This window comes from Glycine max, chromosome 16 (assembly GCF_000004515.6).
Source record: "Glycine max cultivar Williams 82 chromosome 16, Glycine_max_v4.0, whole genome shotgun sequence".
Lineage (NCBI taxonomy): Eukaryota > Viridiplantae > Streptophyta > Magnoliopsida > Fabales > Fabaceae > Glycine > Glycine max.
The window spans coordinates 33,476,292-33,503,382 of NC_038252.2; the positions used below are offsets into that span (position 1 = coordinate 33,476,292).

Consider the following 27,091-nt stretch of genomic DNA (forward strand, 5'->3'; position numbering starts at 1 on the left):
CATAAGCTCTTTGATATTGGACCTTAAAAATGGTTGGACAATAAATAAAATGAAGTGAAGATAGCTGGATGTTGACCAACTTCATTTTCACACCTTTGTTGATAAGACTGAATCAAGGTATAGCCGTAGAGGACGAGGAGAACCTCAATAGACAGCTATGATACCAGCATGTTGATGTAATAATTGTCTAATTTGCACTGAATACTTTGATGATAAAAACAAAAGCATTTTTAATTATTCAATTACCAACAAATCAGTGTAATTAAAGAGAAATGCTAATGTAATTATAATCCTTATTTTGTAAGTCGTAAAGCGAGTATTTAAATTTTGCAGGCTTAAATAAGTAGTCGGAACATACTAGCCTGATCAACAAACATTATTTTGATATTTCGCATTCTTGCTGACATGTATAAATTGGCAATAAAAGAAAAAATTGCAAAGAGATTATACAATAAAAGACAATCAAATCAATAGGTTTTTCTAAACACTCATTTTGCATTGCATGGCAAACATCAATACTACATAGTACATATCGCATTCATTCAGCTATTCATAAAGCTTTCATCCCAGATTGAAATTTTGAAGCTAATACGCCATAAACTGCAAATTCCGTGCCTATTTCGTGTTATTCATTTATTTTATTATATTATATTTTCATGCCAGAGATGTGAAAAGCTGGCGGATTCACTTCTAATTTCTAATATTGATTTGAACTTTTCTACGACCTTAGGTGTGGGAACAGTCTCATTAGCGTCTTTAGATTTTTCTCTTATTTGGAGTAAATTATAGATAATACACTCGTGCATATGTTATGTTTATACATAAAGATTACAACTATTATTTTAAAATAAAGCTTTTTTTATTGTTCTGATTACGTTTCTAAAATTATAGCGTGTGTAAAATGCCCTCTATTTTATATTAAGTTGGCATATAAACGATTATAAAAATGAAAGTTTCATTATTCTGATTACGTTCTAAAATTATAGAAGATGTGAAATCCATTTAATTATAATATGTATAAATTCTGAGCCAATTGTTAAAATTTTTAATTTCTTGACTGGTTAGTGAAAAGGGACTGTGAAGAAGACCATTTGTTGGGCAACAACTTTTCCTCAACTACCTTTGGTATGTGTATGAACTATGAACACATTGTTCTATTTTCCATAAGATATATGGGTTCACCTTGTTTCACCGTTCACCGTTCTTGCAGAGGCCTTTAAGGTTTCGTCAACATTGTTCTCATGGTTTGATTAAAAATAACATTTGTTAGGTAATTAACAACGCAGATCGAGCACGCAGGGCCAATCATTTATATATGAGAGGCTGAAGACAGGTGTGTCTTTAATTTTCCACATGTTCTTATTTTGTCCCCTCTTCTTTGCCTTCAACTCACTACTTAATTATAACCCTTACATTTCTTTTATTTTGAGTCCTTTAATTTCATACTAAAAGCAAATTAAGACAATTTAGTAAAGTTTTTTTCCTTAACAATTGACATTTACAAATTCAGCAAACATTGACCTTTACAAGGACTAATTAAGGGACAATAAATACAACAAATTTGAATAAAAAGGTACTTAAAACCTTCAAATCTGCATTTGATATTTTTTCACTTTGTGTTGTTGTTGTCTTATGAGCAACAATACATTGGTAGCCTTTTCTCATGTGCTAAAAGCAAAGGAAACTGAACTCCAAATCACATGCAGTTTGAATTTGTCATTTTGAGTAGTCATTTGTATGATGATCATTGTGAGCGAAGGAGGGACACAAAATGATGTGTTTGCAAGAGATGCGTTGCTGTCTGGGTAAGGTTTAAATTACTTTCTGAATTTTTGAATTAATTTGTTAATTGTAATTATTTGGATTCATTTTATTATACCCAATAAATTGTAGAATCAGAGGAAAGGCATATGCGGAGACTACTTGAATTTTGACAAACTAAGACTAGAGGGAAGCAATCGCGAGTTGAGGATGAATGCCTATCCTTGCCATCACAAATAAAAAGAATTTTTTTCTCTGTTTATAGAAGTTTGGCTTTTGTTCTACACTACAGTTTATACAAGTTCTTTGTTCATCCTCTGAGCAATATAATATGAGTGTTTTTCCTTAATTAATGTAGCTAAATATATATCGGGGAAAGGATTTCTGTAGGAATTTTGATGTAAGTAACATGCCGAACATCTTGTACAGATATATGTAGCTGAATCTCTATATATATTAATACAAAAGTTTCATTTTTCCTTTAGAAAAAACAATGTGCAGGTCAATATCTAGTGTTATTTTATATTAAAGATCACCAAAAATTAGTAGAAAGAAATATAACTTTTTTTTATACTTAAAAAGAACAGAAGGGTAAGATAAGAAAGATGTTACGAATATGAGAGGTATAAAAAAGGTTTTTGTAGGAAGTTTATGTATGCAAACTTCATACAACTCTTTACTAAAAAGTGCTTTGGAAGATTGAATATGTGTTTTTTAGTAATCATATTATTGGTGGACTGACTCGAACACCACGGAACCAATGACTTGTTGGTTTTTGAAGATTGAATATTTCAAAGGTTATGGTTTTATTTTTAAAAAGTAGAGTATGAAGGTTTTATTATTTAATTACGGCAACGAGTCATTAAAATATTCCCACGAGTAACACATTAATATTTTTTCAGGATTAAGAGTCAACTTAATGTATTATAATTGATTTTAAAATTGAGGAAGATCTGGTTTTCTAATTTTATTAAAGTCTACTTTAAGATATTCCAAATCGTATGATTATGTATATAAGATAGTTTAAAATGCATGTAAGGAGGTTCACAACGCAAAGCTTCTTCCCTTTGAATAACGTAGACGGTGAAGTTGCTTTGATTCTTCTTTCACAAATCATTATTACATGTATATATGTTCTATTCTTGCATGTAGTTTTAAATGCTTCCACTTTTTTATCTTTATTATGAAGAATCCAACGTATTATATATGATTTGTTAACGTTATTTATCTGCTTTCTATCACACTCTTGTTCCTGTCTCAGTCATGTCTGTCTTTGGATTCTTTGGATTCTTCGTCTTCTGCTTTATGAACCAAATGAATTTTGGGTATCATTCATATCTGAGCAATCCTTAAGAGACCAAGCTAAATATTGATTCTTGTTGCATCATGCATGCGTTGAACAAGTCTGTTAGTATTTATTTCGCAGAAACAAAGTGTTCTAGAAAGTTGAAACACTTGTTATGTGTATGCATCTGTGTACAAACTAATAAATGCTCTACAGAATTTGTGTACAAACTAATAAATGCTCTACAGAATTAGCATCAACAGTTTGCATTTTAAGATAAAGACGTGAACTTTTTTTCATGGTTTGTTTTATGTTCAGTATTTTTTTCTCTTCAACTTTAATTTTCTTCCTGATGTTTTCTATATATGATAATTCATTAGTTAGTCTTCTCTATATTAATTCCTAATATCTTAAAGATTTGGATTTTGACTTCTCTATAATCAGAGTAAAGTAAGTAATTTAAGTTGTTGATAGAAAATCAACTGTTAGTATATTCCAACACATTCATAATGCCTGTGTACGTAATTTTAATAGATGAATTTTTTATTAACATTCAAGATTACTTACTTTATATATATATACTGGTACCAAATTTAAGTTACAGAGTAGATATCAGGGACACTGCAAACAATCCCCTGAAAAAAGAAAAAACTAAAATGGTTACTAACTATTTATGTAAAAAGAGTCACATAAATACCCAATAACCACTTCAGAACAAAACGTACAAAGATACCCACCAAGGACCAAATATACATAACCACCACAACCTCTAAACCAACCACACCTGTCCCCAACAAAAATAATGAATATTGGCACGTAAAGAACATAACTCCCTATCATAACTATACCTTCTAAAGTAAAGTTGCTAATTTTAGAGGAGTTATATCGTATAAGCTAGCTATTAGATAAATTGGTTCGTATCATGATTTTAGAGGGTTTAGGTTTTATTAACGTACACACACTTATTTTTTTAAATATATATGAATGTGTTAATAAGTTATAATTAGATATTGTCTTAAATACATGTAGCTTGTTAACACACTTATTTTAAAAGAAAATTATGTGTACATTAGCAAATGTTTTTAGAATTTGCTAACTTAAATAACTTGGGTTTTTTAGGACAAGTGCTTTAGCATTTTATATTTAAAGATTTTCTTAAAATACATTAATGATGTAACTTATTATCACACTTATACTAAAAGAATAAGTATGTATATGCTAGCAAATATAATCCATAATAATAATAAAGTTGGATCTTAACACATGATTGCAAGCCCAAAAGATTTGTGCATGGATTAGTTGCAACCCCCACCAATCATGTAATGAATTTAGCTTTCAGAAGATGTGGTCCTTGGTGACTGTTGTGTTAGCTTATTGTACTTGGTATGATCCGCATTCTTTGGTTCAAATATTTTTTAACTTTAAAAAAGTGAGTTAAAATGTTTTTATTTTTATTTTTATTTTAAGACATAATTTTGAATTTTTTTAATGATTCAAGACGTGAATTTATTTTAACAATTTACTTAGGTGAAAAATATGGAATGCAATTGATATTCAAACCAAAAATAGATCATAAACATGGGTAAATCATATGAAATGAGTCTCATGAGAGAGAAAAAATGATTTGATTAGATTTTTTAATTTTTGAATTGCTTGTTTGGTTCACTTTTTACGTTATTTTTATCATATTTAGACCCTTTATGGTTCATATGACAGTTATAATTAGTTTCTATAGTTCTCATTTGCATGAATTTAGTACCACAAGTTTGACATTCAAATTAATAAATAAAAAATTCAAGAATGTATTCAAAAATCGAAAAGCAATCATTGTTTCAGAAAGATTAATTTACTCACTTTAAAAACATAGATAACTAAACTTGATTTATAAAAGATAAAGAACTAAAAAAATATAATCTAAAATATAAAGAATTAAAAATATATTTCACCCTAGAACTTTCTCAGTAAAGATATGATTTTGCTGCCATGTATGTTACAGAGTTTGAGCATAAAATGAAGATGGAGAATTTTTGGAGCATGATTTGTGGGGATTCTAGTTGTTCTGAGAGTGGAAGAAAGACTTTCTGTTATGATTTCAATCTTTTGGGAGATCCTTCCAAATGCTTCAACCATTTGTTGGTCATTTGCTTTGATGTGTTACTACTTATCATGCTGTCACTTAACATGATCCGCAAGTCTTCATCGAGACCATTTTGGCCTCTAATCCGAATGCAAAGTTATTCAAACTTGCAGCTAGTATCTGCCATAATCAATGGTACTCTTGGCGTGTTGCATTTGTGTTTAGGCATTTGGATTTTAGGGGAAAAGTTAAGGAAAACACACACTGTTTTTCCTCTTAATTGGTGGCTATCAGAACTCTTTCAGGGATTCACATGGTTGTTAGTAGGTATAATCGTTAGTCTTCACTTGAAAAAACTAACAAGAGTATGGTTGTGGTTATTTTCTATTCTTATATTCTCCGTTTTTGGTATTTTATGTGCTTTATCCATGTCTTATGCAATTAGAAGAAGAGAATTGTCCCTCAAGGCTACTTTAGATGTTTTATCATTTCCAGGAGCAATTTTACTGCTCTTATGCATATACAAAATATGGAAATGTGAAGATACTAATGAAGAAATTGATGAAGGTCTTTATGCTCCTTTAAATGGCCAGTTCAATGAAGTGGATCCTATTAGCTATATAACCCCATTTGCCAAAGCTGGATTCTTTAGTAGGATGTCGTTTTGGTGGCTGAATCCATTGATGAAAAGGGGTCAAGAGAAAACACTTGAAGATGAGGATATCCCAAAGTTGCGGGAGTTAGATCGAGCAGAAACTTGTTACCTGATGTTTGTAGAACAATTGAACAGACAGAAACAAAAAGAACCACCATCACAGTCAGTTTTGTGGACAATAATTTTTTGCCACTGGAGAGAGATTTTGATATCAGGGATTTTTGCGTTGCTCAAGGTGCTCTCTCAATCTGCTGGTCCTTTACTTCTAAATGCCTTCATATTGGTTGCTGAAGGTAATGCAAGTTTCAAATATGAAGGTTATGTATTGGCCATATCACTTTTAATTACAAAGATCATTGAATCCTTATCACAAAGGCAGTGGTATTTCCGCAGTAGACTTATAGGAATGAAGGTTAAGTCACTCCTTTCTACATGCATTTATAAAAAGTTACTGAATTTATCCAATGTAGCGAAATTGACACACTCTAGTGGTGAGATAATGAATTATGTGACTGTGGATGCTTATAGAATTGGAGAACTTCCATTTTGGTTTCACCAGACATGGATTACAAGCATCCAACTATCTATTGCATTAGTAATACTTTATCATGCTATTGGGCTAGCAACAATTGCCTCATTGGTTGTGATAGTTCTCAGTGTGCTTTGCAATACTCCACTAGCAAAGTTACAGCACAAGTTTCAGACAAAACTCATGGTGGCTCAAGATGAGAGATTGAAGGCTAGTTCTGAGGCTCTTGTGAATATGAAAGTGCTAAAACTATATGCGTGGGATACTCATTTTAAAAATGCTATAGAAAAGTTAAGGAATGTGGAACTCAAATTCTTAGCTGCAGTGCAATCAAGAAAGGCATACAATATATTTATCTTTTGGACTGCACCTATTTTGGTCTCTGTTGTTTCTTTTTGGGCATGTTACTTCCTGAATATTCCTTTACATGCAAATAATGTTTTCACTTTTGTGGCTACTTTACGCCTTGTGCAAGAGCCAATTACAGCCATCCCAGATGTTGTTGGGGCTGTCATTCAAGCAAAAGTTGCTTTTGCCCGGATTGTTAAATTCCTCCAAGCACCTGAACTGCAAAGTGAAAAATTCCAAAACAGGGGTTTTGATGATAGTATTCGAGGCTCAATTTTAATCAAATCTGCTGACTTTTCATGGGAAGGTACTGCATCAAAACCTACATTGAGGAACATAACCATGGAGGTTAAACACACGCAAAAGGTGGCCATTTGCGGAGAAGTTGGCTCTGGAAAATCAACCCTCTTGGCAACAATTCTCGGAGAAGTGCCTAAAACAAAGGGAACTGTAAGATTTTATTCCTTTTATGCTCATAGGTTATAATATATATGAATGACATTTCTACTTTTCTGTCAGCAATTACATTTAGCACATGTATTCACCTTACCACAGTGAATCCTTCATGTCCTTCATTTTAGCTTTAATGTTGATTGTCAACGGAATTAAATGACACAGCAAATTGTATGGGATTGCATATTTATTTGTAACAATTATCTCTTAATTAGGATAATTAGCTGTAATTGTATATATGACAGTTTAGCTATTTATTGGGCTGAAAATCAGCTTGACAGATTGTAATTAAAGTGTATTTATATGAGAAATCTCCATGAGGAACAACAGTTTTTTGGCCTAACCTTTTCTGAGTCTAACATGGTATCAGCCTAGGTTTCGATCCAAGACCCTAGTCTGCACTTCTTTTCTTGTTCTTTCAGCCTCGTCCAAGTTTCAGTTCTCTCCAAGTCTTTGTTTTTTTCTGTTTCTTGGTCATTTCTTTCCCAATCCAGATTACAATCCCTTGTTCCATATCTACCGAAAAGTATGATGTTCTCTTGGTTCGCCTTAATGGCAAAAACTACTCAGCTTGGGCATTCCAATTCCAGATCTTTGTCACAGGAAAAGACTTATGGGGTCATGTTGACGGCAGCTCTCCCGTCCCTGACAAAGACACAACCAAGGTTGAACATGACAAATGGACAGTCAAAGATGCTCAAGTCATGGCCTGGATCCTAGGCTCTGTCGATCCCAACATTGTCCTGAATCTTCGGCCTTACAAGACAGCAGCCACAATGTGGAATTACTTGAAGAAAGTCTACAGTCAAAACAATGAAGCTCGAAGGTTCCAGCTTGAACACGACATCGCTACCTTTAGATAGGATAGTCTCTCCATCTCTGATTTTTACTCTCAATTCATGAATCTTTGGGCTGAATACACTGATATAATTTATGCGGACTTGCCTTCTGAAGGCCTCAGTTCAGTCCAAACAGTTCATGAAACTACTAAACGCGATCAATTTCTTATGAAATTGAGATATGATTTTGAAGGTATTCGGTCCAACCTCATGCATAGAAATCATGTACCATCACTGGATGCATGTTTTAATGCTCTGTTGCGTGAAGAACAACGCCTCCTTACACAATCCATCATTGAAGATCACAAATTTGCTATGGTTCCAGTGGCATATGTGGCCCGAGGAAAACCAAAAAGCCATGACATGCGTACTATTCAATGTTTATGTTGCAAGCAATTTGGACATTATGCTTCTAATTGTCCGAACAAATTCTGCAACTACTGCAAAAAGGATGGACATATTATTAAAGAATGCCCCATAAGGCCACCCAAGCGAAATGTCACAGCTTTTACAGCCTCAGTTGATTCATCTATTCCTAATAATTCAGCCAATCCAACACCTGTTCAGCAACAAGCTCCTGATCCTGCTCCGACTATGACCCCTGAAATGGTTCAACAAATGATCATTTCAGCATTCTCTGCTTTAGGATTCTTAGGTAAATCCTCTTCCCCTTGGTATTTTGATTCAGGGGCTTCCAACCACATGACCAACAATGCTCAATTTCTTACTAATATCAAAAAATATCTTGGAGACCTCAAGATACACATCGCTGATGGAAATCCTTTTCCTATCACAGCCACTGGTGATATTTCTCCATCTCTAACCAATGTTTTTGTTTCTCCTGTCTTACTAGTAATCTCATTTCAGTTGGTCAATTAGTTGACAATAATTGTCAAGTACAATTCTCACAGTTTGGTTGTCTTCTGCAGGATCAACACTCAGGGAAGATAATCGCGAAGGGGCCTAAAGTTGGACGCCTTTTCCCAATCCATTTCTCATTGCCTTCCAGTCTTTCTTTGCCTTTAGTTTCTTGTAATTCTGCTATTGTTGATTACCAAGTGTGGCATAAGCGTCTTGGACATCCAAACGCAAATGTTCTTCATGACTTGCTCAAATCTAATTATCTTGGAAATAAACACAATTCATCTCTTAATGTTGTTCACTTTGATTGTATTCCTTGTAAACTTGGTAAAAGTAAAATTCTGCTTTTTCCAACACATCAGTCTAATGTAACACAACCTTTTGAAATCATCCACAGTGATGTTTAGGGGGTGGCATCGGTTATATCTCATGCTCATTATAAATATTTCATAACTTTTATTGATGATTATAGTCGTTTCACTTGGGTCTATTTTCTGCGATCAAAAGATGAAGTCTTTTCCACTTTCAAAATTTTCCATGCTTTTATTCAGACCCAATTTTCGTCAAAAATAAAAACATTCCGCTCTGATAATGGGGAAGAATACATGTCACACTCATTTCAGGACTTCTTGCAATCCAATGGCATTGTATCCCAAAGGTCATGCCCCTCAACTCCACAACAAAATGGGGTAGCGGAAAGAAAAAATCATCATTTGCTTTATGTTGTTCGCACCTTTTTTCTGGAGTCTCATGTGCCATCACGTTTTTGGTGTGAAACCCTTTCCACTGCAGTTCATCTTATCAACCGATTGTCATCTCCATCAATAGGTAATGAATCCCCTTTCAATCGATTATATGGTCATCCACCCAATTACTCCAATCTTCGTATCTTTGGTTGTGTGTGTTATGTCCATCTTCCTCCAAGAGAACGCACCAAGCTCACTGCACAATCTGTTGAATGTGCCTTTCTTGGATATTCTCCTCATCAAAAGGGCTTTCTATGTTATGATCCTACCATCCGTAGGATTCGAGTATCTAGAAATGTCATTTTCCAAGAAAATGTATACTTTTTTGCATCACATCCTGACCTTACCTCTCCTCCAATTTCTGTTTTGCCATTGTTTTCTAACTCTCATGCAGGAGAACCATCTCCTAAACCTCTCTTGACCTACAACAGACGTAGCACTGCAAACCAAAATCAACAAACAGAACCTCAAGGGCCCCCTCGAGATAATTCCTTGGCTGCTGATCAAGTAGAAGAACCAGAACCAGCTCCTCTAAGACGCAGCTCACGCATTATTAAGCCCCCAGACAGGTATATCCATTCCATGACAGCCTCATTATCCTCTATTCCTATCCCTTCCTCTTATAGCCAGGCCATGAAGAATGCTTGTTGGCTGAAAGCTATTGAAACTGAACTTCTAGCATTGGAAGAAAATCAAACATGGGATATAGTCCCGTGTCCCACATCTGTTAAGCCTTTAAGTAGCAAGTTTGTGTTCTCTATAAAGCTGCGTTCGGATGGATCCATAGATCATTACAAAGCTCGTTTAGTTGTGCTTGGAAATAAGCAACAATATGGACTGGACTATGATGAGACTTTTGCACCGGTCACCAAGATGACAACTGTGTGCACTATTCTTGCTCTTGCTGCCTCACAATCTTGGCCACTACATCAAATGGATGTCAAAAACGCATTCCTTCACGGTGACCTTAAGGAGGAAGTTTACATCAAGCTTCCTAATGGTATGCCTACCCCTTCACCTAATACTGTTTGCAAACTGAAACGCTCTTTATATGGATTAAAACAGGCACCAAGAGTATGGTTTGAAAAGTTTCGCTCGATACTACTTGTTTTTGAATTCACTCAAAGTCAGTATGATCCCTCTCTTTTCCTACAAAGGACTCCTAAAGGCATCGTGGTGCTTCTTGTTTATGTGGATGACATTGTGGTCACTGGTTCAGATCAAGATGTTGTTTCTAGGATAAAAAATCAGTTGCATTCAACCTTTCAGATGAAAGACTTAGGCCATCTCACTTATTTCTTGGGCTTAGAGGTGCATTATCATCACCAAGGCATTTCTCTATGTCAACACAAGTATATTCAAGACTTGGTCCAACTAGCTGGACTCCCAAATGCCACCCCTGTTGACACTCCCATGGAAGTTAATGTTAAATATCGGAGAGATGAAGGTGAACTTCTTGATGATCCCACTCACTATCGCAAGCTCGTGGGAAGTCTCATCTATCTAACTATCACTCGCCCAGATATTTCTTTTGTTGTCCACACCGTGAGTAAGTTCATGCAATCTCCGAGGCATTTGCAACTTTCAGCAGTAAAATGGATCATTAGATACCTCCTTGGCACCCCAAAGCATGGTCTGTTTTTTCCTGCTGATTCCTCCATACAACTCCAAGCATACAGTGATGCTGATTGGGTTGGTTGTCCAGACACAAGAAAATCTACTACTGGCTGGTGTATGTTCCTAGGGAATGCTCCTATTTCATGGAAATGTAAGAAACAAGATTCAGTCTCAAAGTCCTCCACTGAAGCAGAATATCGCGCGATGTCTGTCGCTTGTTCCGAAATAATATGGCTGCGTGGTCTCCTCACAGAGCTTGGATTCTCTCAAGCACAACCAACTCCGCTGCATGCTAACAACACCAGTGCCATACTGATTGCAGCAAATCCAGTTTACCATGAACGGACTAAACATATTGAGGTTGATTGTCACTCTATTCGCGATGCCTATGATCGAAGAGTCATCAGTCTACCACACATCTCAACTTCCATTCAAATAGCTGACATTTTCACTAAAACATTGACACATTAGCAACACAATTTTCTACTTAGCAAATTGATGCTGGTCGATTTCTGGGCATCAATTTGAGGGGGGATGTCAACAGAATTAAATGCCACAGCAAATTGTATGGGATTGCACATTTATTTGTAACAATTATCTCTTAATTAGGATAATTAGCTGTAATTGTATATATGATAGTTTAGCTATTTATTGGGCTGAAAATCAGCTTGACAGATTGTAATTAAAGTGTATTTATATGAGAAATCTCCATGAGGAGCAGCAGTTTTTTGGCCTAACCTTTTCTGAGTCTAACATTGATAAATTAATGTCTGATTCTTTTTCTGATTTACAGATTGAAATTTATGGGAAATTTGCATATGTTTCTCAAACAGCATGGATACAGACGGGTACAATACGGGAAAATATTTTGTTTGGATCTGATTTGGACATGCGAAGATATCAAGAAACACTTCATAGAACTTCACTAGTTAAGGACATTGAGCTGTTTCCCCATGGTGACCTCACTGAAATAGGTGAGAGAGGAATTAACTTGAGTGGAGGTCAAAAGCAGCGAATTCAACTTGCACGTGCTCTTTATCAGAATGCTGATGTATATCTGTTGGATGATCCATTCAGTGCTGTTGATGCAAATACAGCCACAAGTTTGTTTAATGTAATGACATCTTCCTTTCTTCACATTCTGCATATACATTTTCAGTGTCATTCTTCACTGAAAGATGCCTTTGAATCTTGGCAGGAATACATCATAGAAGGACTTAAGGGGAAGACTGTCTTACTCGTGACTCATCAAGTGGATTTTCTACCTGCATTTGATTCTGTTTTGGTAATTTCGTTCGTCTTAAGGCATTAATTTTGAATGTTCGAACTTCATCTTCCATTTCATCCTTTCCTGCCATAACAATTGTTAATTTGTAATGAACTTACTGATTTCATTTTTGTTATCATTTGCCTTCATATGTTTCTTATTTATCCTGCTTCTAGAAATTTGGACTAACATGTTAGGCTAAAGAACAGAATCTGTTGATTCATGATGCATTTTTGCCCATGTATCATAATTAATATACTTTTAACATTTCCTAAGGAAATATCTGTTAATCTACTATCAAGACTTTTGCTTTAGTACTTTCGTAAGTACTAGAGAGCATACGTTAAATTTCCCACAATGAATAATAACAAGGCTCCTCAATTCAGCAAGAAATGGAGTGTTTTGACAGTCGAAGTTGACATTTGGGTTTGTTTCTCTGGTATAGTAGTTTTTGCTACTTAATTTTAATGTTGCTGAGTGGGTACTAAATTATTGTTCTGATATTATTCAGTCATGAATTCCAACTTTAACTTGCTGACTCAAATATTTTCATTATAGTTAATGTCAAAAGGGGAAATCCTACAAGATGCTCCTTATCACCAACTTCTGAGCTCAAGCCAAGAATTCCAGGACCTTGTCAATGCTCACAAGGAGACTTCTAATTCTAATCAGTTTGTGAATGCTACATCTTCACAGAGACATTTAACTTCTGCTAGAGAGATTACACAAGTTTTCATGGAGAGGCAGTGTAAAGCAACAAATGGAAATCAATTAATTAAACAAGAAGAGAGAGAGAAAGGAGACACAGGGTTGAAGCCTTACCTACAGTATCTCAATCAGAGGAAAAGCTATATATACTTTTGTATGGTTACCCTTTGTTACACTGTCTTTGTTATTTGCCAGATATTGCAAAACTCATGGATGGCGGCTAATGTTGACAATCCCTATGTCAGCACATTACAATTGGTTGTTGTTTACTTCTTGATTGGAGTTATTTCAACTATTTTCTTGTTGATCAGATGTCTAGCTACAGTTGCTTTGGGTATGAAATCATCAAAAAAATTATTTTCACAGTTAATGGATTCCCTTTTTTGTGCACCCATGTCATTTTATGACTCTACACCATTGGGAAGGATACTTACTAGGGTAAGCATAGTAAACAATTTCTTTCCTTGAAATGAGATGTAATGAAGGTAAAAAAATTAACAATATTTTGATTCTCATTTCCTTGTCTAGGTCTCATCAGATATGAGCATCGTGGATGTCGATATGCCCTTCTACCTTGGTTTTGCTGTGGGAGGACCTATAATTTGTTGTTCTAATATTATAGTTTTAGCAATTGTCACTTGGCAAGTCTTGGTTGTCTCTATACCAATGGTGTACATAGCGATTCACTTGCAGGTAATTAAAAGATTCTTCTTTGAAATTTACTGTAATAGTGAAATGGTGTCTTCTTTATTTTTTATTTCTATTGACACATATTAAACTTAACTACAAAATCCTCATTTTTCTATAAAAGGAGGGGCATGGGGGTATGGGAGACTAAAATGTTTTAACCCTTCTTCAGCCTTTCAAAATCCTCAGTTGGAAAGTAAGAAAAGTAAAGATTTGTTCTTTTTGTTTTTAAATAGAAATGCTTTTTTGCCTCTGCTAAAGAAGTGATGCGGATGAATGGCACAACAAAATCCTTTGTAGCTAATCATGTTTCTGAAACTGTTGCTGGAGTTGTGACAATAAGGGCTTTTGAGGATGAAGGTCGTTTCTTTGAGAAGAATCTTGATCTAATTGATATCAATGCTAGTGCTTTCTTCCATAGTTTTTCTTCAAATGAATGGTTGATCCTACACTTAGAAATGGTCTCTGCAGTAGTTCTTTCCTTCGCAGCACTTTGTATGGTTATGCTTCCACCTGGAACTTTCGCCCCTGGTAGGATTTCAGTCATTGTTACCTCTGATAAAATGTCATTACTTGAGTATATAAATTATCTTGAAATTATTTGATTTTATCCTCAGAAAGTATCAATATCTTTCTTGATGCAAGCTTCTTAATTTCGATATCCTTTTTTCCAGGGTTCATTGGCATGGCTCTCTCTTATGGTTTTTCACTAAATGCAGCCTTGGTATTTTTAATTCAAAGTCAATGCAATATAGCAAATTACATAATATCTGTAGAAAGGATAAATCAATATATGCATATACCAAGTGAGGCAGAAGAAGTAATAGAAGGAAATCGTCCTCCTTTGAATTGGCCAGATGCAGGCAAAGTAGAAATAAATGATCTGCAGGTATTTGTCTAATTGCATACTTTAAAATTTGCAACATATATAATATTAAAAAGCATGGGAGTTCAAATGAAATGCATAATTTTGTGGTCTATACCAAAACAGATAAGATATAGGCCTGAAGGGCCACTTGTACTCCATGGCATCACTTGCACATTTGAAGGAGGGCACAAGATTGGTATTGTTGGCAGGACAGGCAGTGGGAAGTCTACTCTGATCAGTGCTTTATTTCGTCTCATGGAGCCAGCAAGCGGAAAAATCGTTGTTGATGGCATAAACATTTCTTCTATTGGCCTTCAAGATTTGAGGTCACGTTTATGTATTATACCTCAGGATCCTACTCTTTTCAATGGGACTGTTAGATATAATTTGGACCCTTTATCTCAACATTCTGATCAAGAGATATGGGAGGTAACACCTACTAGAGCTACACTCTGCTTTTCTTTGCTATTCAGAGCAAATATGGACTAATTCTTGCTTAATATAAACTCAGGTTCTTGGCAAGTGTCAATTGCAAGAAGTGGTTCAAGAGAAAGAAGAGGGCTTAAACTCCTCAGGTGCACTTTCAACTTTCACTATTTTAACTATATATAATGTAAGCACTTCTTCCCATGTTAGTAATGATTCGTACGAAATTGTTACCTAGTTGTTGGAGAGGGATCAAACTGGAGCATGGGACAAAGACAGCTGTTCTGTTTGGGGCGTGCCATGTTGCGGAGAAGCAAAATATTGGTGTTGGATGAAGCAACTGCATCAATCGATAATGCAACTGACATGATTCTGCAGAAAACCATTAGAACTGAGTTTGCAGATTGTACCGTGATCACAGTGGCTCACAGGATACCTACTGTGATGGATTGTACAATGGTTCTTTCAATCAGTGAAGGTAGGTTGTATATTAACTTCCATTTTATACCATTTAACAAATTTTAATTAAGACTAGTCCATAACTCTATTTCCATTTTTCTAATGTTGATGTCAAAATATTCCTTTTTCTGAAAATGAAACAATTAAGAGTGCAAATAATGGGCTTGATATGTGTTAGCCACTAGATTTCTACCTATAGTACTATATTTGACTGTCACCACACATAGGGTTGTTATTGAGCAAAGGGTCTGGTTGCATTCACTTAGAGGGTAATATGATAAACAAAGGGTAATTGATTCAACATTTGCACTTCCATGGCACATAAAGGATAAGATGTAAAATATAGGCTACTTGATTTTCAAACTTGATAAAAAAAAATAAAGTAGTTGAAGATTATTTTTATCATTTACAATTTTTTCTTCAAAGAAAAGGATATTGTATTAACAGGGAATTTGGCGGAATATGATGAACCAATGAGCTTGATGAGGAAAGAAGGATCACTATTCAGGCAGCTTGTCAATGAATACTACTCTCATTTTCAGTGTGCAGAATCACATTGATGCTGTAGATATGGCTATGTTTTTAATTCAAGTATTGATGTCTCTCTTTTTTTGCTATAGCAATAAGTTAAGAAAGTGTGACCAGATGTAGGATGTGAAGTGTGTTTCTGTAATGTTAAATTAAATTATTTGGCTAAATTATTTTTTATTTCCTCTATTTTTTTATTTTTTTTTTGTGTTTTCGAGTGAAAAGAAAAGACTGCGCTAGTGCGCTCTAAATTTGTATATCCTTCTGTTAGTTACTAATAAGTTGGATTTACCCATGAGCTCTTTCTTAGTGAAATTGTTGGAAGCCTGAAGAGGCTGTATTTTATAGAATACTTGAGTTTGAGTGAGACTTGTGTGAAAACGATACTTAGGTAAGTTGCTTTGAGAAGCAAGAAAGAAAACTTGTGATTTCATCCTTAAGAGACTTGTATATATAAGTAATACTTGCAATCATTTTATTAGTTGGTAAAAAAAATAAATCATAGTAGGTTGTTAAGGGGGACGTTGTTTTAGGTTAAGATGAACTAATATAAAATTTGTGACCTTCCCTCTTGTCTAAACTTTGCTTATAAGTTGTTTTTAATCTTTTTAAGTTTTAAGGAGAAGAAACATTTTTAATTAACAAAAAAGAGCTGTTAGCTATTAAAACTCACCTTAATTACCTCCAACAAAAGATTATGCATTTTTCAAAATATGCAATTTGTGAAGAAGTTTTCAAAACACATTAAACTTTTTTTTAGTGTATTTCTATGTTTTACAAAACAAAAAAGGAATCCGAACTCAGACAATGATGTAAAAGATGAAGGTTATCTACAGTTTATCCCTTGACATCATCTTTCTCATGTTAGCTAGCTAGAGCTTCAATTATTTTAGATCGATCTTACTTAGTTCAGTGGAACACAAATATTAAGCTATATTCTAGATCGATCTATCACAAGTGCAATTGTAATTAATATCCACAACAAACATGTGCTTTAATTAACGTAATTAATATGCTCATGAAACTGCTGTGTAGTCTAAGCTTACAAAACTTTCAAAGATTTTGATTGAAGGGTTCTTGCATTATAATGTAATTTCTGATTATTTTGTTTTACACTTGAGTCAGTAAAGCTCGTTAAACCGTGGTATATATCTAATTAGCTAGTGAGTTTTTCATGATTCACGGTTTGAATCTTTTGACCTCACTGACCTGAAGAAGGACTTTAAAGTTCATGCATGTGACCTTACACTCCACACACTCATTTTTCGGACACATGCAAGTCCAACAATTACTAAACTGGGTCAAATTTATTCTCCCTGTTATCTGCTAATTCATTTCGATTATCATGTACTCTCTGTCTCATAATATTTATTGTTTTAATTTTTCAATGTAATATTAATGAGTAATTTTTTATTTATAGCTATTAAAATATTAATAATAAACAATAAAATCTAAAAATAAATTAATGATAATAAGATAATTTTGTAAAATTGTAACACTTCCATTTATTTATGAACTAGTTTTTGTAATTTGTGTAAAAAAAAAAACTATATCGATAAATATTATGGGACGGAGGGAATACATAGTTAATAATTATCGGTGCATTATCGAGGCTTGAATTGGATCTGGATGCATTATGGCACTTTGACTTGTAATATATATATATATATATATATATATATATATATATATATATATATATATATATATATATATATATATTATAAATAGTTCTCTCGTATTTTGGCTTGAACTCATGGTAAGATGACTAGAGCACTATCAGAAAGAGAAAAAGAAAAACAGAAAAAAGGAAAGAGTAGACCGCAATGCAAAGGTAAAAAAAGAAAAAAAAATCTATTATAATAATAATTATATAAATAATTACAGGATCCCTAAGTTATTCTAAACCTCTTGACATTGTCTTTATTTATTACAATATATCTAAACATCGACTATTGTTATTTTTTAGTTCATTTTTGTTTAACTCCAATGGTTTTGTTTTTAATTTTCAATGTATTACTTTTTTTTAATAAATTGTAATTTTTAATTTCAAGATTTAATTTTAAATATGTTGAATTAATTTAAAAAATTAAAAATCATCTTAATAATAGAATTTGCTCAATAAGGTCTAGTTTACTTAAATCTAAAATATTACTATTCTCCAAAACATGAAAGTCTGATTATTTTATGTTAATAATCATTTTCTTTAAAATTTGTAATTTGACAATAAATTATTAAAATATTTTACTTAAAAAATTTATTTTATTTTATTATATATGATGTTAATTTTTCTATAGTTTTAAAAATAAAGACAATAATAATTCCAACATTGCAGGAATAGGACACTAAATATTTCCATATGTAGAAAAAACTCTTTCAAAAGATATAAATCTGTTTGAAAGTAATTAAGTTGACTATAATTTATTATTTTATACTTTTACAGAACCAATAGTACTTAAATATAATCTATAATAATAATAACAATCATTATTATTATTATTATTATTATTATTATTATTATTATTATTATTATTATTATTATTATTATTATTATTATTATTATTATTATTATTCATTTTCACAATTAATAACTGTACCACTGTTCGCTGCCCGTGACAACAATTTCTGGCAACGATGTATAAGTTTTTTCTCCTTCTTTCCTCAACACTTCGAAGCTAACTTATTCCAACGCATTCTCCAACAAAAGAAACAAACAATTGCAGGAAGGATGGTGGGGGAATCCAGTATGTGCAAACCTACGATAACAGATTAATCTAACGCTTGAAAATATTGGTTCATAGTGAACCACTTATCAAAGTGGTCCACCCTAGCCTCGGCCTTTATTAAATAATTAAAATGTTCCCATATGATCCACGAGGTGGGAAATAGGTTTAATACACTTACCAAGATATCTATGTGCTGTGAGTCTCCAACTAAACATAATCATTCACACACTAACCAGTACTCATCATTAAATTCTTCGAGTATACGTCCATTAAAAATTAAACACGCGAGACCATGCAACCAATAACAACATTGTCCTACAGTTTCCATGTATCTGGCAACCATTATCGTTCAACTCTTCACTCTTCTTGTGTCCAAGTAATCATTTCACATCCCACAACGTTGTCTTCCAACAACAACAAGAGAAAGAAGAAGAAAACTTCAATTTTTGACAGCCAAGTTTGTTTCCAGTAACGACGGACAACAACCTTTCACTTTTACTATGATGAGAGAAAACCACGTCTGAAGGTAAATGCATAAAAACTAGTGAGTTGGCATTCCACCATCCTTCATTCATTCATTGGGGTTCACTGCTATAGCCTTTTTTTTTATTTTTTTTATTATCATTATTACATGTTTGTCTCATTCTGCTAGTTTACTTTCCATGCTTATTAGTACAATGTTTTGTTCTGGATTGGTTTGTTTAAGCTTATTTAATAAGCTGATTTTTGTTTTTCTAATGTGTTCGTCTAAATTGTTTTAACTTTAAAAAAATACTTTTTTAGAAAGTATTTATTTAAAAATTGCCTTTTATAAGTTTAAACATGCGGATGAATTTACATGAGATTGTTTTAACAATAGTTTAACTTCTGAGTAAGTAGTTGCAATTGTCTAGGATATACAAATTCATTAAATACTCGCATTTTACACGGTTCATAAAAAAATATCTTTGTGATTTGTTTAGCATGCTCCACCAAATCACATTTTAACACAGGTGTACCAGTAGAACATTCAACAATATGAAGGGCTCTTTGTACTTTTTTAATTCACACTCTTCTTTTATATCTATCTCTTCTAATTGCTGTCTTACTCTCTTCTTTATCGACCAAATGTTTTTCAGGGTATCAATCAGCATATGAAATACCCTTGAGTGATAAAGCTCAAACTTATTCCTCTTGCATACATGCATTTATTTGTTGCCATTTAAAGTTCGCTGCAGCTCCTCATTTTGGCTGGTGCACATGCAACAACTGATTTTTCAGAAGATAACTGTTATGTGAGGTTAAAATAAGCTATTTGGTTTAGCATATAGTTCTTAAAAAATAATTTTTTCAAATGTACAAGTGAACTTAAAAACAGCAAACTTATTCAAGCTTGGCTTGTTGTTGTTAACTGAGTCAAATGGCGTCATGTATGTGATTCATGGAACAAACTCTACCTATTGAGACAAGGATTTGTTTTTGTTGTTATTGTTTTGGTGTAGTTGGTCTTTGACGAACAAATGCGTTGCTTATTCTGCTTATTGATGACCCCTCTTGTATTTAATTTATTTTTTAACTTTTAGGACAAAGTTTTAATAATAATTTAAGAGATAATTTTATCGTCATTCATTTCAGAGTTTGAGCAGCAAAGAGAACTTAGAATGATGGAGGATTTTTGGAGCATGTTTTGTGGGGATCGTGATTGTCCTGGGACCCGGGGAAAGACTTTTTGCCATGATTTAAAGTTTTTGAAAGATCCTTCTACATGCATTAACCAGTTCTTGATCATTTGCGTTGATGTGCTACTACTGGTCATGTTGGGATTCATTTTGATCCAGAAGTCTTTGTTCAGACCATTTCGTGGTCAGTTTTGCGTGGAAAGATATTCAAACTTGCAGCTAATTTCTGCCGTTACCAATGGCTCTCTGGGGTTGTTGCATTTGTGCTTAGCCATTTGGGTTTTAGAGAACATAAGGAAGAGCTACACTCTTTTTCCACTTAATGGGTGGGTGCTAGAACTTTTTCATGGATTCAGATGGTTCTTAGTTGGCTTAAGTGTAAGTCTTCAGTTGAAACAACTTTCAAGATCGTCGTTGTGGTTGTTTTCACTTCTTACAGTATTTGTTTCCACTATTTTATGTGTTTCATCCATGTCTTATGCAATTAGCAGCAGAGAATTGTCCTTCAAGGCAGCTTTACATGTTCTGTCTTTTACAGGAGCAGTTTTACTACTCTTGTGCACTTATAAAGTGTATAAATGTGAAGACACTGATAGAGATATTGATGAAGGCCTTTATGACCCTTTAAATGACCACTTTAATGAAGTTGATCCTGATAACTATTTAACTCCATTTGCCAATGCAGGGTTCCTTAGTAGGATGTCTTTTTGGTGGTTGAATCCATTGATGAAAAGGGGTCAAGAGAAAACACTTCAGGATGAGGATATTCCAAAGTTAAGAGAATCAGATCGAGCAGGAAGTTGCTATTTATCGTTTGTAGAACAATTGAGCAGACAAAAAGGAAAAGAAAAATTTTCACAGTCGTTAGTTTTGTGGACTTTAATTTTGTGCCACAAGAGAGAGATTTTGATGTCAGGATTGTTTGCATTACTCAAGGTACTCACCTTATCTACTGGCCCTGTACTTCTGAATGCTTTTATATTGGTTTCTGAGGGTAATGGAAGTTTCAAATACGAGGGTTATGTATTGGTGGTATCACTTTTCGTTATAAAGATCATAGAGTCCCTATCACAAAGGCAGTGGTATTTCCGCACTAGGCTTGTTGGGATGAAAGTTAGGTCAGTACTTACAGCAGCTATTTATAAAAAATTATTGAGGTTATCGAGTTCAGCTAGATTGAATCACTCTGGTGGTGAGGTAATGAATTATGTGACTGTGGATTCTTATAGAATTGGAGAATTCCCATTTTGGTTTCATCAGACGTGGACAACAAGCCTCCAACTCTGTATTGCATTAGTAATACTTTTTCATGCTATTGGCCTAGCAACAATTGCCTCATTGGTGGTGATAGTTCTCACTGTGCTTTGCAATACTCCACTAGCAAAGTTGCAGCACAAGTTTCAGAGCGAACTCATGGTGGCACAAGATAAGAGACTGAAGGCCACTTCTGAGGCTCTTGTGAATATGAAAGTGCTGAAGTTATATGCATGGGAAACCCATTTTAAAAATGCTATAGAAATACTAAGAATTTTGGAACTAAAATTGTTAGGTGCCGTGCAAGTGAGAAAGGCATATAATATCTTTCTATTTTGGACCTCACCTGTTTTGGTCTCTGCTGCTTCTTTTGGGGCATGCTACTTCTTGAAAATTCCTTTACATGCAAATAATGTTTTCACTTTTGTGGCAACTTTGCGCCTTGTGCAAGAACCAATTACAGCCATCCCAGATGTTGTTGGGGTGGTCATTCAAGCAAAAGTGGCTTTTGCCCGGATTGTTAAATTCCTTGAGGCATCTGAATTGCATAGTGCAAATTTCAGAAATAGGTCTTTTGATGATAGTATTAGAGGCCCAATTTCAATCAAATCTGCTGACTGTTCATGGGAAGGTAATGTATCAAAAGCAACACTGAGGCACATAAACTTGGAGATCAGACATGGTCAAAAGTTGGCAATTTGTGGAGAAGTTGGCTCAGGCAAATCAACCCTCTTAGCTACAATTCTTGGAGAAGTTCCTATGACAAAAGGAACGGTAAGCTTTTATTCCTCTTAAGTTCATAAATTTAGGCTGATAGAAAACACTACTAAATATTGGGGTACTCTAATTAATTGGTTACAATCTTAACGACCTTTCTACTTTATAGTCAATAGTTATATTTAGCACTTGACTTCAACTATAGTGAGTACTTTTTCCTGTCCTTTATTTTATCTGTAATATTAATAGGTGTTTAATTCTCTATTGAATTACAGATTGAAGTTTATGGAAAGTTTTCATATGTTTCTCAAACACCATGGATACAAACAGGTACTATACGGGAAAATATTTTATTTGGATCTGATTTGGATGCTCAAAGATATCAAGAAACACTTCGTAGATCTTCACTATTGAAGGACCTCGAGCTGTTTCCCCATGGAGATCTCACTGAAATAGGTGAGAGGGGAGTTAACTTGAGTGGAGGTCAGAAGCAGCGAATTCAACTTGCACGTGCACTTTATCAGAATGCTGATGTATATCTGCTGGATGATCCATTCAGTGCTGTTGATGCACATACTGCAACAAATTTGTTTAATGTAATGGCATCTTCCTTTCGTCACATACTATAATTGTGCTTTTGTGTCATTCTTTACTCCAACATGGTTTTGAAACTTGGCAGGAATACATCATGGATGGTCTTAAAGAGAAAACTGTTTTACTTGTAACTCATCAAGTTGACTTTCTACCAGCATTTGATTCTGTTTTGGTAAATTCATTAATCTCAGGACAATGGTTATGCCATTATTCTTCTTTTATCCATTTCCTGAAAATATAACTAGTGATTCTAAATTAGTAATGAATTGGAAGTTACTGACTTCATCTTTGTAATCATTAGGCTGAAGTTATTTTTTCTTCATTCACAGTTGATGTCAAATGGGGAAATCCTTGAAGCTTCTCCATATCATCATTTGTTGTCCTCAAACCAAGAATTCCAAGATCTTGTTAATGCTCACAAGGAAACTGCAGGTTCTGACAAGCCTATGCATGTTACTTCTACCCAGAGACACTCAACTTCTGCCAGAGAGATTACACAAGCTTTTGTGGAGAACTTCAAAGCCACAAATGGGAATCAGTTGATAAAGAGAGAAGAGAGAGAGATAGGAGACACGGGGTTGAAGCCTTACTTACAGTATTTGAACCAAACGAAAGGATACATATACTTTTTTTTGGCTTCTCTTAGTCACCTCATGTTTGTCATTTGCCAGATATTGCAAAACTCATGGATGGCTGCTAATGTTGACAATTTCCAAGTCAGCACTTTGCGGTTGATTGTAGTTTACTTCTTAATTGGGGCTATTTCTACAATTTTCTTGTTGACCAGAACTCTACTTGTAGTTTACATGGGTATTCAGTCATCAACATATTTATTTTTTCAGTTAATGAACTCCCTTTTTCGTGCACCAATGTCCTTTTATGACTCTACACCATTGGGAAGGATACTTAGTAGAGTAAGTATATTAAACAATTTTTTCCTCGCTCAGAATTGTAATGGAAGTAATAGTATTTTGACTCTCATTTCCTTGTCTAGGTCTCATCAGATCTAAGCATTGTGGATCTTGATATACCCTTTATTCTCAGTTTCACTGTGGTAGGTGTTATATACTTCTATTCTAATCTGGCAGTCCTAGCTATTATTTCTTGGCAAGTCTTGGTTATCGCCATACCAATGGTATATCTTTCAATTCGCCTGCAGGTAATGAACAAATTCATATTTGAAAATATTTTGATACTGAAATTATGTCTTCTATTTTGATTAGTTAGCATTGAGAAAACCATCAAATTTAACTAAATAATGCTCATTGTTCTTCAGCTTTTATCTTTAGGCAACTTTTTAATAATTTCTTAATAGAATTCAAAATATTCATGGTTGGAGAGTAAATAAGGTATTTGTTTTGGAAACTAGAGATACTACTTTTCCACTGCAAAAGAAGTGATGCGCGTGAATGGCACAACAAAATCCTTTGTAGCTAATCATATAGCTGAAACTACTGCTGGAGTTGTGACAATAAGAGCCTTTGAAGAAGAAGATCGTTTCTTTGAGAAGAATCTTGATCTAATTGACAGCAATGCTAGTCCTTTCTTCCATAGTTTTAGCTCAAATGAGTGGCTGATCCAAAGATTAGAAATAGTTAGTGCAGTACTGCTTTCCTCCGCAGCACTATGCATGGTTATGCTTCCACCAGAGACTTTCAGCTCTGGTAAGACTTTGGTCATTGTTTCATGTAAAATGCCATGCCTTTGAGTATTACAATGATCTTCATATTCTATTCTTTTTATCCTCAAAAAGTAACATTATCTCTTTTGATTCAAGTTTCTTAATTTCAGTAATATTCTTTTCAGGATTTCTTGGCTTGTCTCTCTCTTATGGCTTTACACTAAATGCTTCCTTACAATTTTTAATTCAAAGCCAATGCAGTCTAGAAAATTACATAATATCTGTAGAGAGGCTAAATCAATATATGCATATACCTGGTGAGGCCCAAGAAGTAATAGAAGGAAATCGTCCTCCCTCGAATTGGCCAGTTGCTGGTAAAGTAGAACTAAATGACTTGCAGGTAATGGGTATTTATTTAAATTGGGAATCATAATGTTCATAAAAATAGTCATTGAAATGAAATTGATAATTTGCTTGTTTATACCAAGACAGATACGATACAGGCCTGATGGACCACTTGTACTTCATGGAATCACATGCACATTCAAAGCAGGGCACAAGATTGGAATTGTTGGCAGGACAGGCAGTGGGAAGTCCACTCTTATAGGCGCTTTATTTCGTCTTGTGGAGCCAGCAGGTGGAAAAATTGTAGTCGATGGCGTAGATATATCTTCTATTGGTCTTCATGATTTGAGGTCACGTTTTGGTGTTATACCTCAGGATCCTACCCTTTTTAATGGGACTGTTAGATATAATTTGGACCCTTTATCTCAACACTCTGATCACGAGATATGGGAGGTAAAACCAACTACATTCTTCTTGTCTTTGATTAAGATTGCAGATGTAGCCTAATTGTTGCTCAATGTGAAGGTTCTTGGGAAGTGTCAATTGCGAGAAGCTGTCCAAGAGAAAGAAGAGGGCCTGAACTCCCCAGGTACACTTTCATCATTATGGTAACTATGTCACAAGTACTTTTTTTCCTAGTTGATAAAAACTAGTAATATGTTGTTACATAGTTGTTGAAGATGGATCAAACTGGAGCATGGGACAAAGGCAATTATTTTGTTTGGGGCGTGTTCTTTTAAGGAGAAGTAGGATATTGGTGCTGGATGAAGCAACTGCATCAATTGACAATGCAACTGATTTGATTCTGCAGAAGACCATTAGGACTGAGTTTGCAGATTGTACAGTGATCACAGTAGCACACAGGATACCAACCGTGATGGATTGCACTATGGTTCTTTCAATCAGAGATGGTAAAAATGCATATTTCCGACTCCTTTATGTCATTCAACAAACCTTTTTCGGGCTAATTCATAACTCTAATTCCATTTTCTTATGGTTATGTTAAACTATTCTACCTATACCACTGGGTTTGACACACCCCATAGATAGGCATGTTATATTGTTTAGCAGAGGATTTAATTGCATTCACCTGGTTAAAGGGTATTATAATAGACAATTAGTTGATTTAGTGATAACTTGTAAAATATTGGGTACTTGATTTTCACTGTTGAATTTTTATTAGAATAAAGGTGAAGAATATTTTTTTACTATTACTTGTTTTCTTCAAAGGGATACTTGTATTGACAGGAAAATTGGTGGAGTATGATGATCCAATGTGCCTGATGAAGAAAGAAGGATCGCTATTCAATCAGCTTGTTAATGAATACTGGTCTCATTTTCAATCTGCAGAATCACATTGATACTGCAAAATGTTTATTTTCTTTTGTCGACATTGTTATCCATCTTTCTTTGGTATTAGCTACAAGTCAATATGTGAGGCTTGAGGAGTTCGGAAGGAATTGGATGAATGAAAAGAAACGGTGCATGAGTATTTGAATGTGTTGTATTAGAGTTTATTTGTTATGAGCTGCATTGAATGGTTTTTTTTTATTATTATTTTGTCTTTGGAGAGGTGAAGTCCTTACTAAATAATAAAGAGTTTAACTGATGTAATTCATCCTCCAAAATAACTGTCACTTCTGACAAAAAAACAATTATCCCAAAATAAGTATTACATTTGATATTTTAATGTAACATTAATTGCTCCTTGTCACTGTCACAGATATCTCTATTAAATATTATTTTAGTTTTTAATATAATATTAATATTATTCTCTTTCATTTATTTTATAAGATTAATTTTATATTATTATTATTTTTTTATCTATTTATTGATTTTTTGGAATGAAGGGATACTCCATGTATAAGCAAAAAAAAATTCACACTAATTATTAAAAAAATTAGTTGACATCATTTAAATTTTCTTATCTCAATAAAAAATATATATTCTTAAAATGTTTTTCATTAAAACTTGTTATAGAATTAAATAAATGGTGTTTTAAGAATAATAACATTAAATAAGAGAAAATTAATATTGAGTTTATTTTTCATGTGTTATTTTG

The 27,091-nt window shown here is 33.9% G+C and overlaps 1 protein-coding gene across 1 annotated transcript; it reads left to right on the top strand.

Annotated features, from left to right (window-relative positions):
* The first annotated feature begins 1,177 nt into the window (after positions 1–1,177).
* On the top strand, positions 1,178–26,644 carry LOC100786761 (uncharacterized). Its single transcript, XM_003548951.5, is given in 24 exon segments — positions 1,178–1,333; positions 5,043–7,105; positions 11,965–12,285; positions 12,370–12,456; positions 12,997–13,584; positions 13,675–13,839; positions 14,070–14,364; positions 14,508–14,722; positions 14,825–15,130; positions 15,213–15,276; positions 15,366–15,605; positions 16,034–16,138; positions 20,322–20,324; positions 20,455–22,526; positions 22,745–23,132; positions 23,135–23,235; positions 23,393–23,977; positions 24,058–24,222; positions 24,433–24,727; positions 24,870–25,084; positions 25,177–25,482; positions 25,555–25,688; positions 25,690–25,940; positions 26,278–26,644. Coding segments are annotated over 23 exon segments (9,063 nt in total). The 5' UTR covers positions 1,178–1,333; positions 5,043–5,056; the 3' UTR covers positions 26,391–26,644.
* The last annotated feature ends 447 nt before the right edge of the window (positions 26,645–27,091 follow it).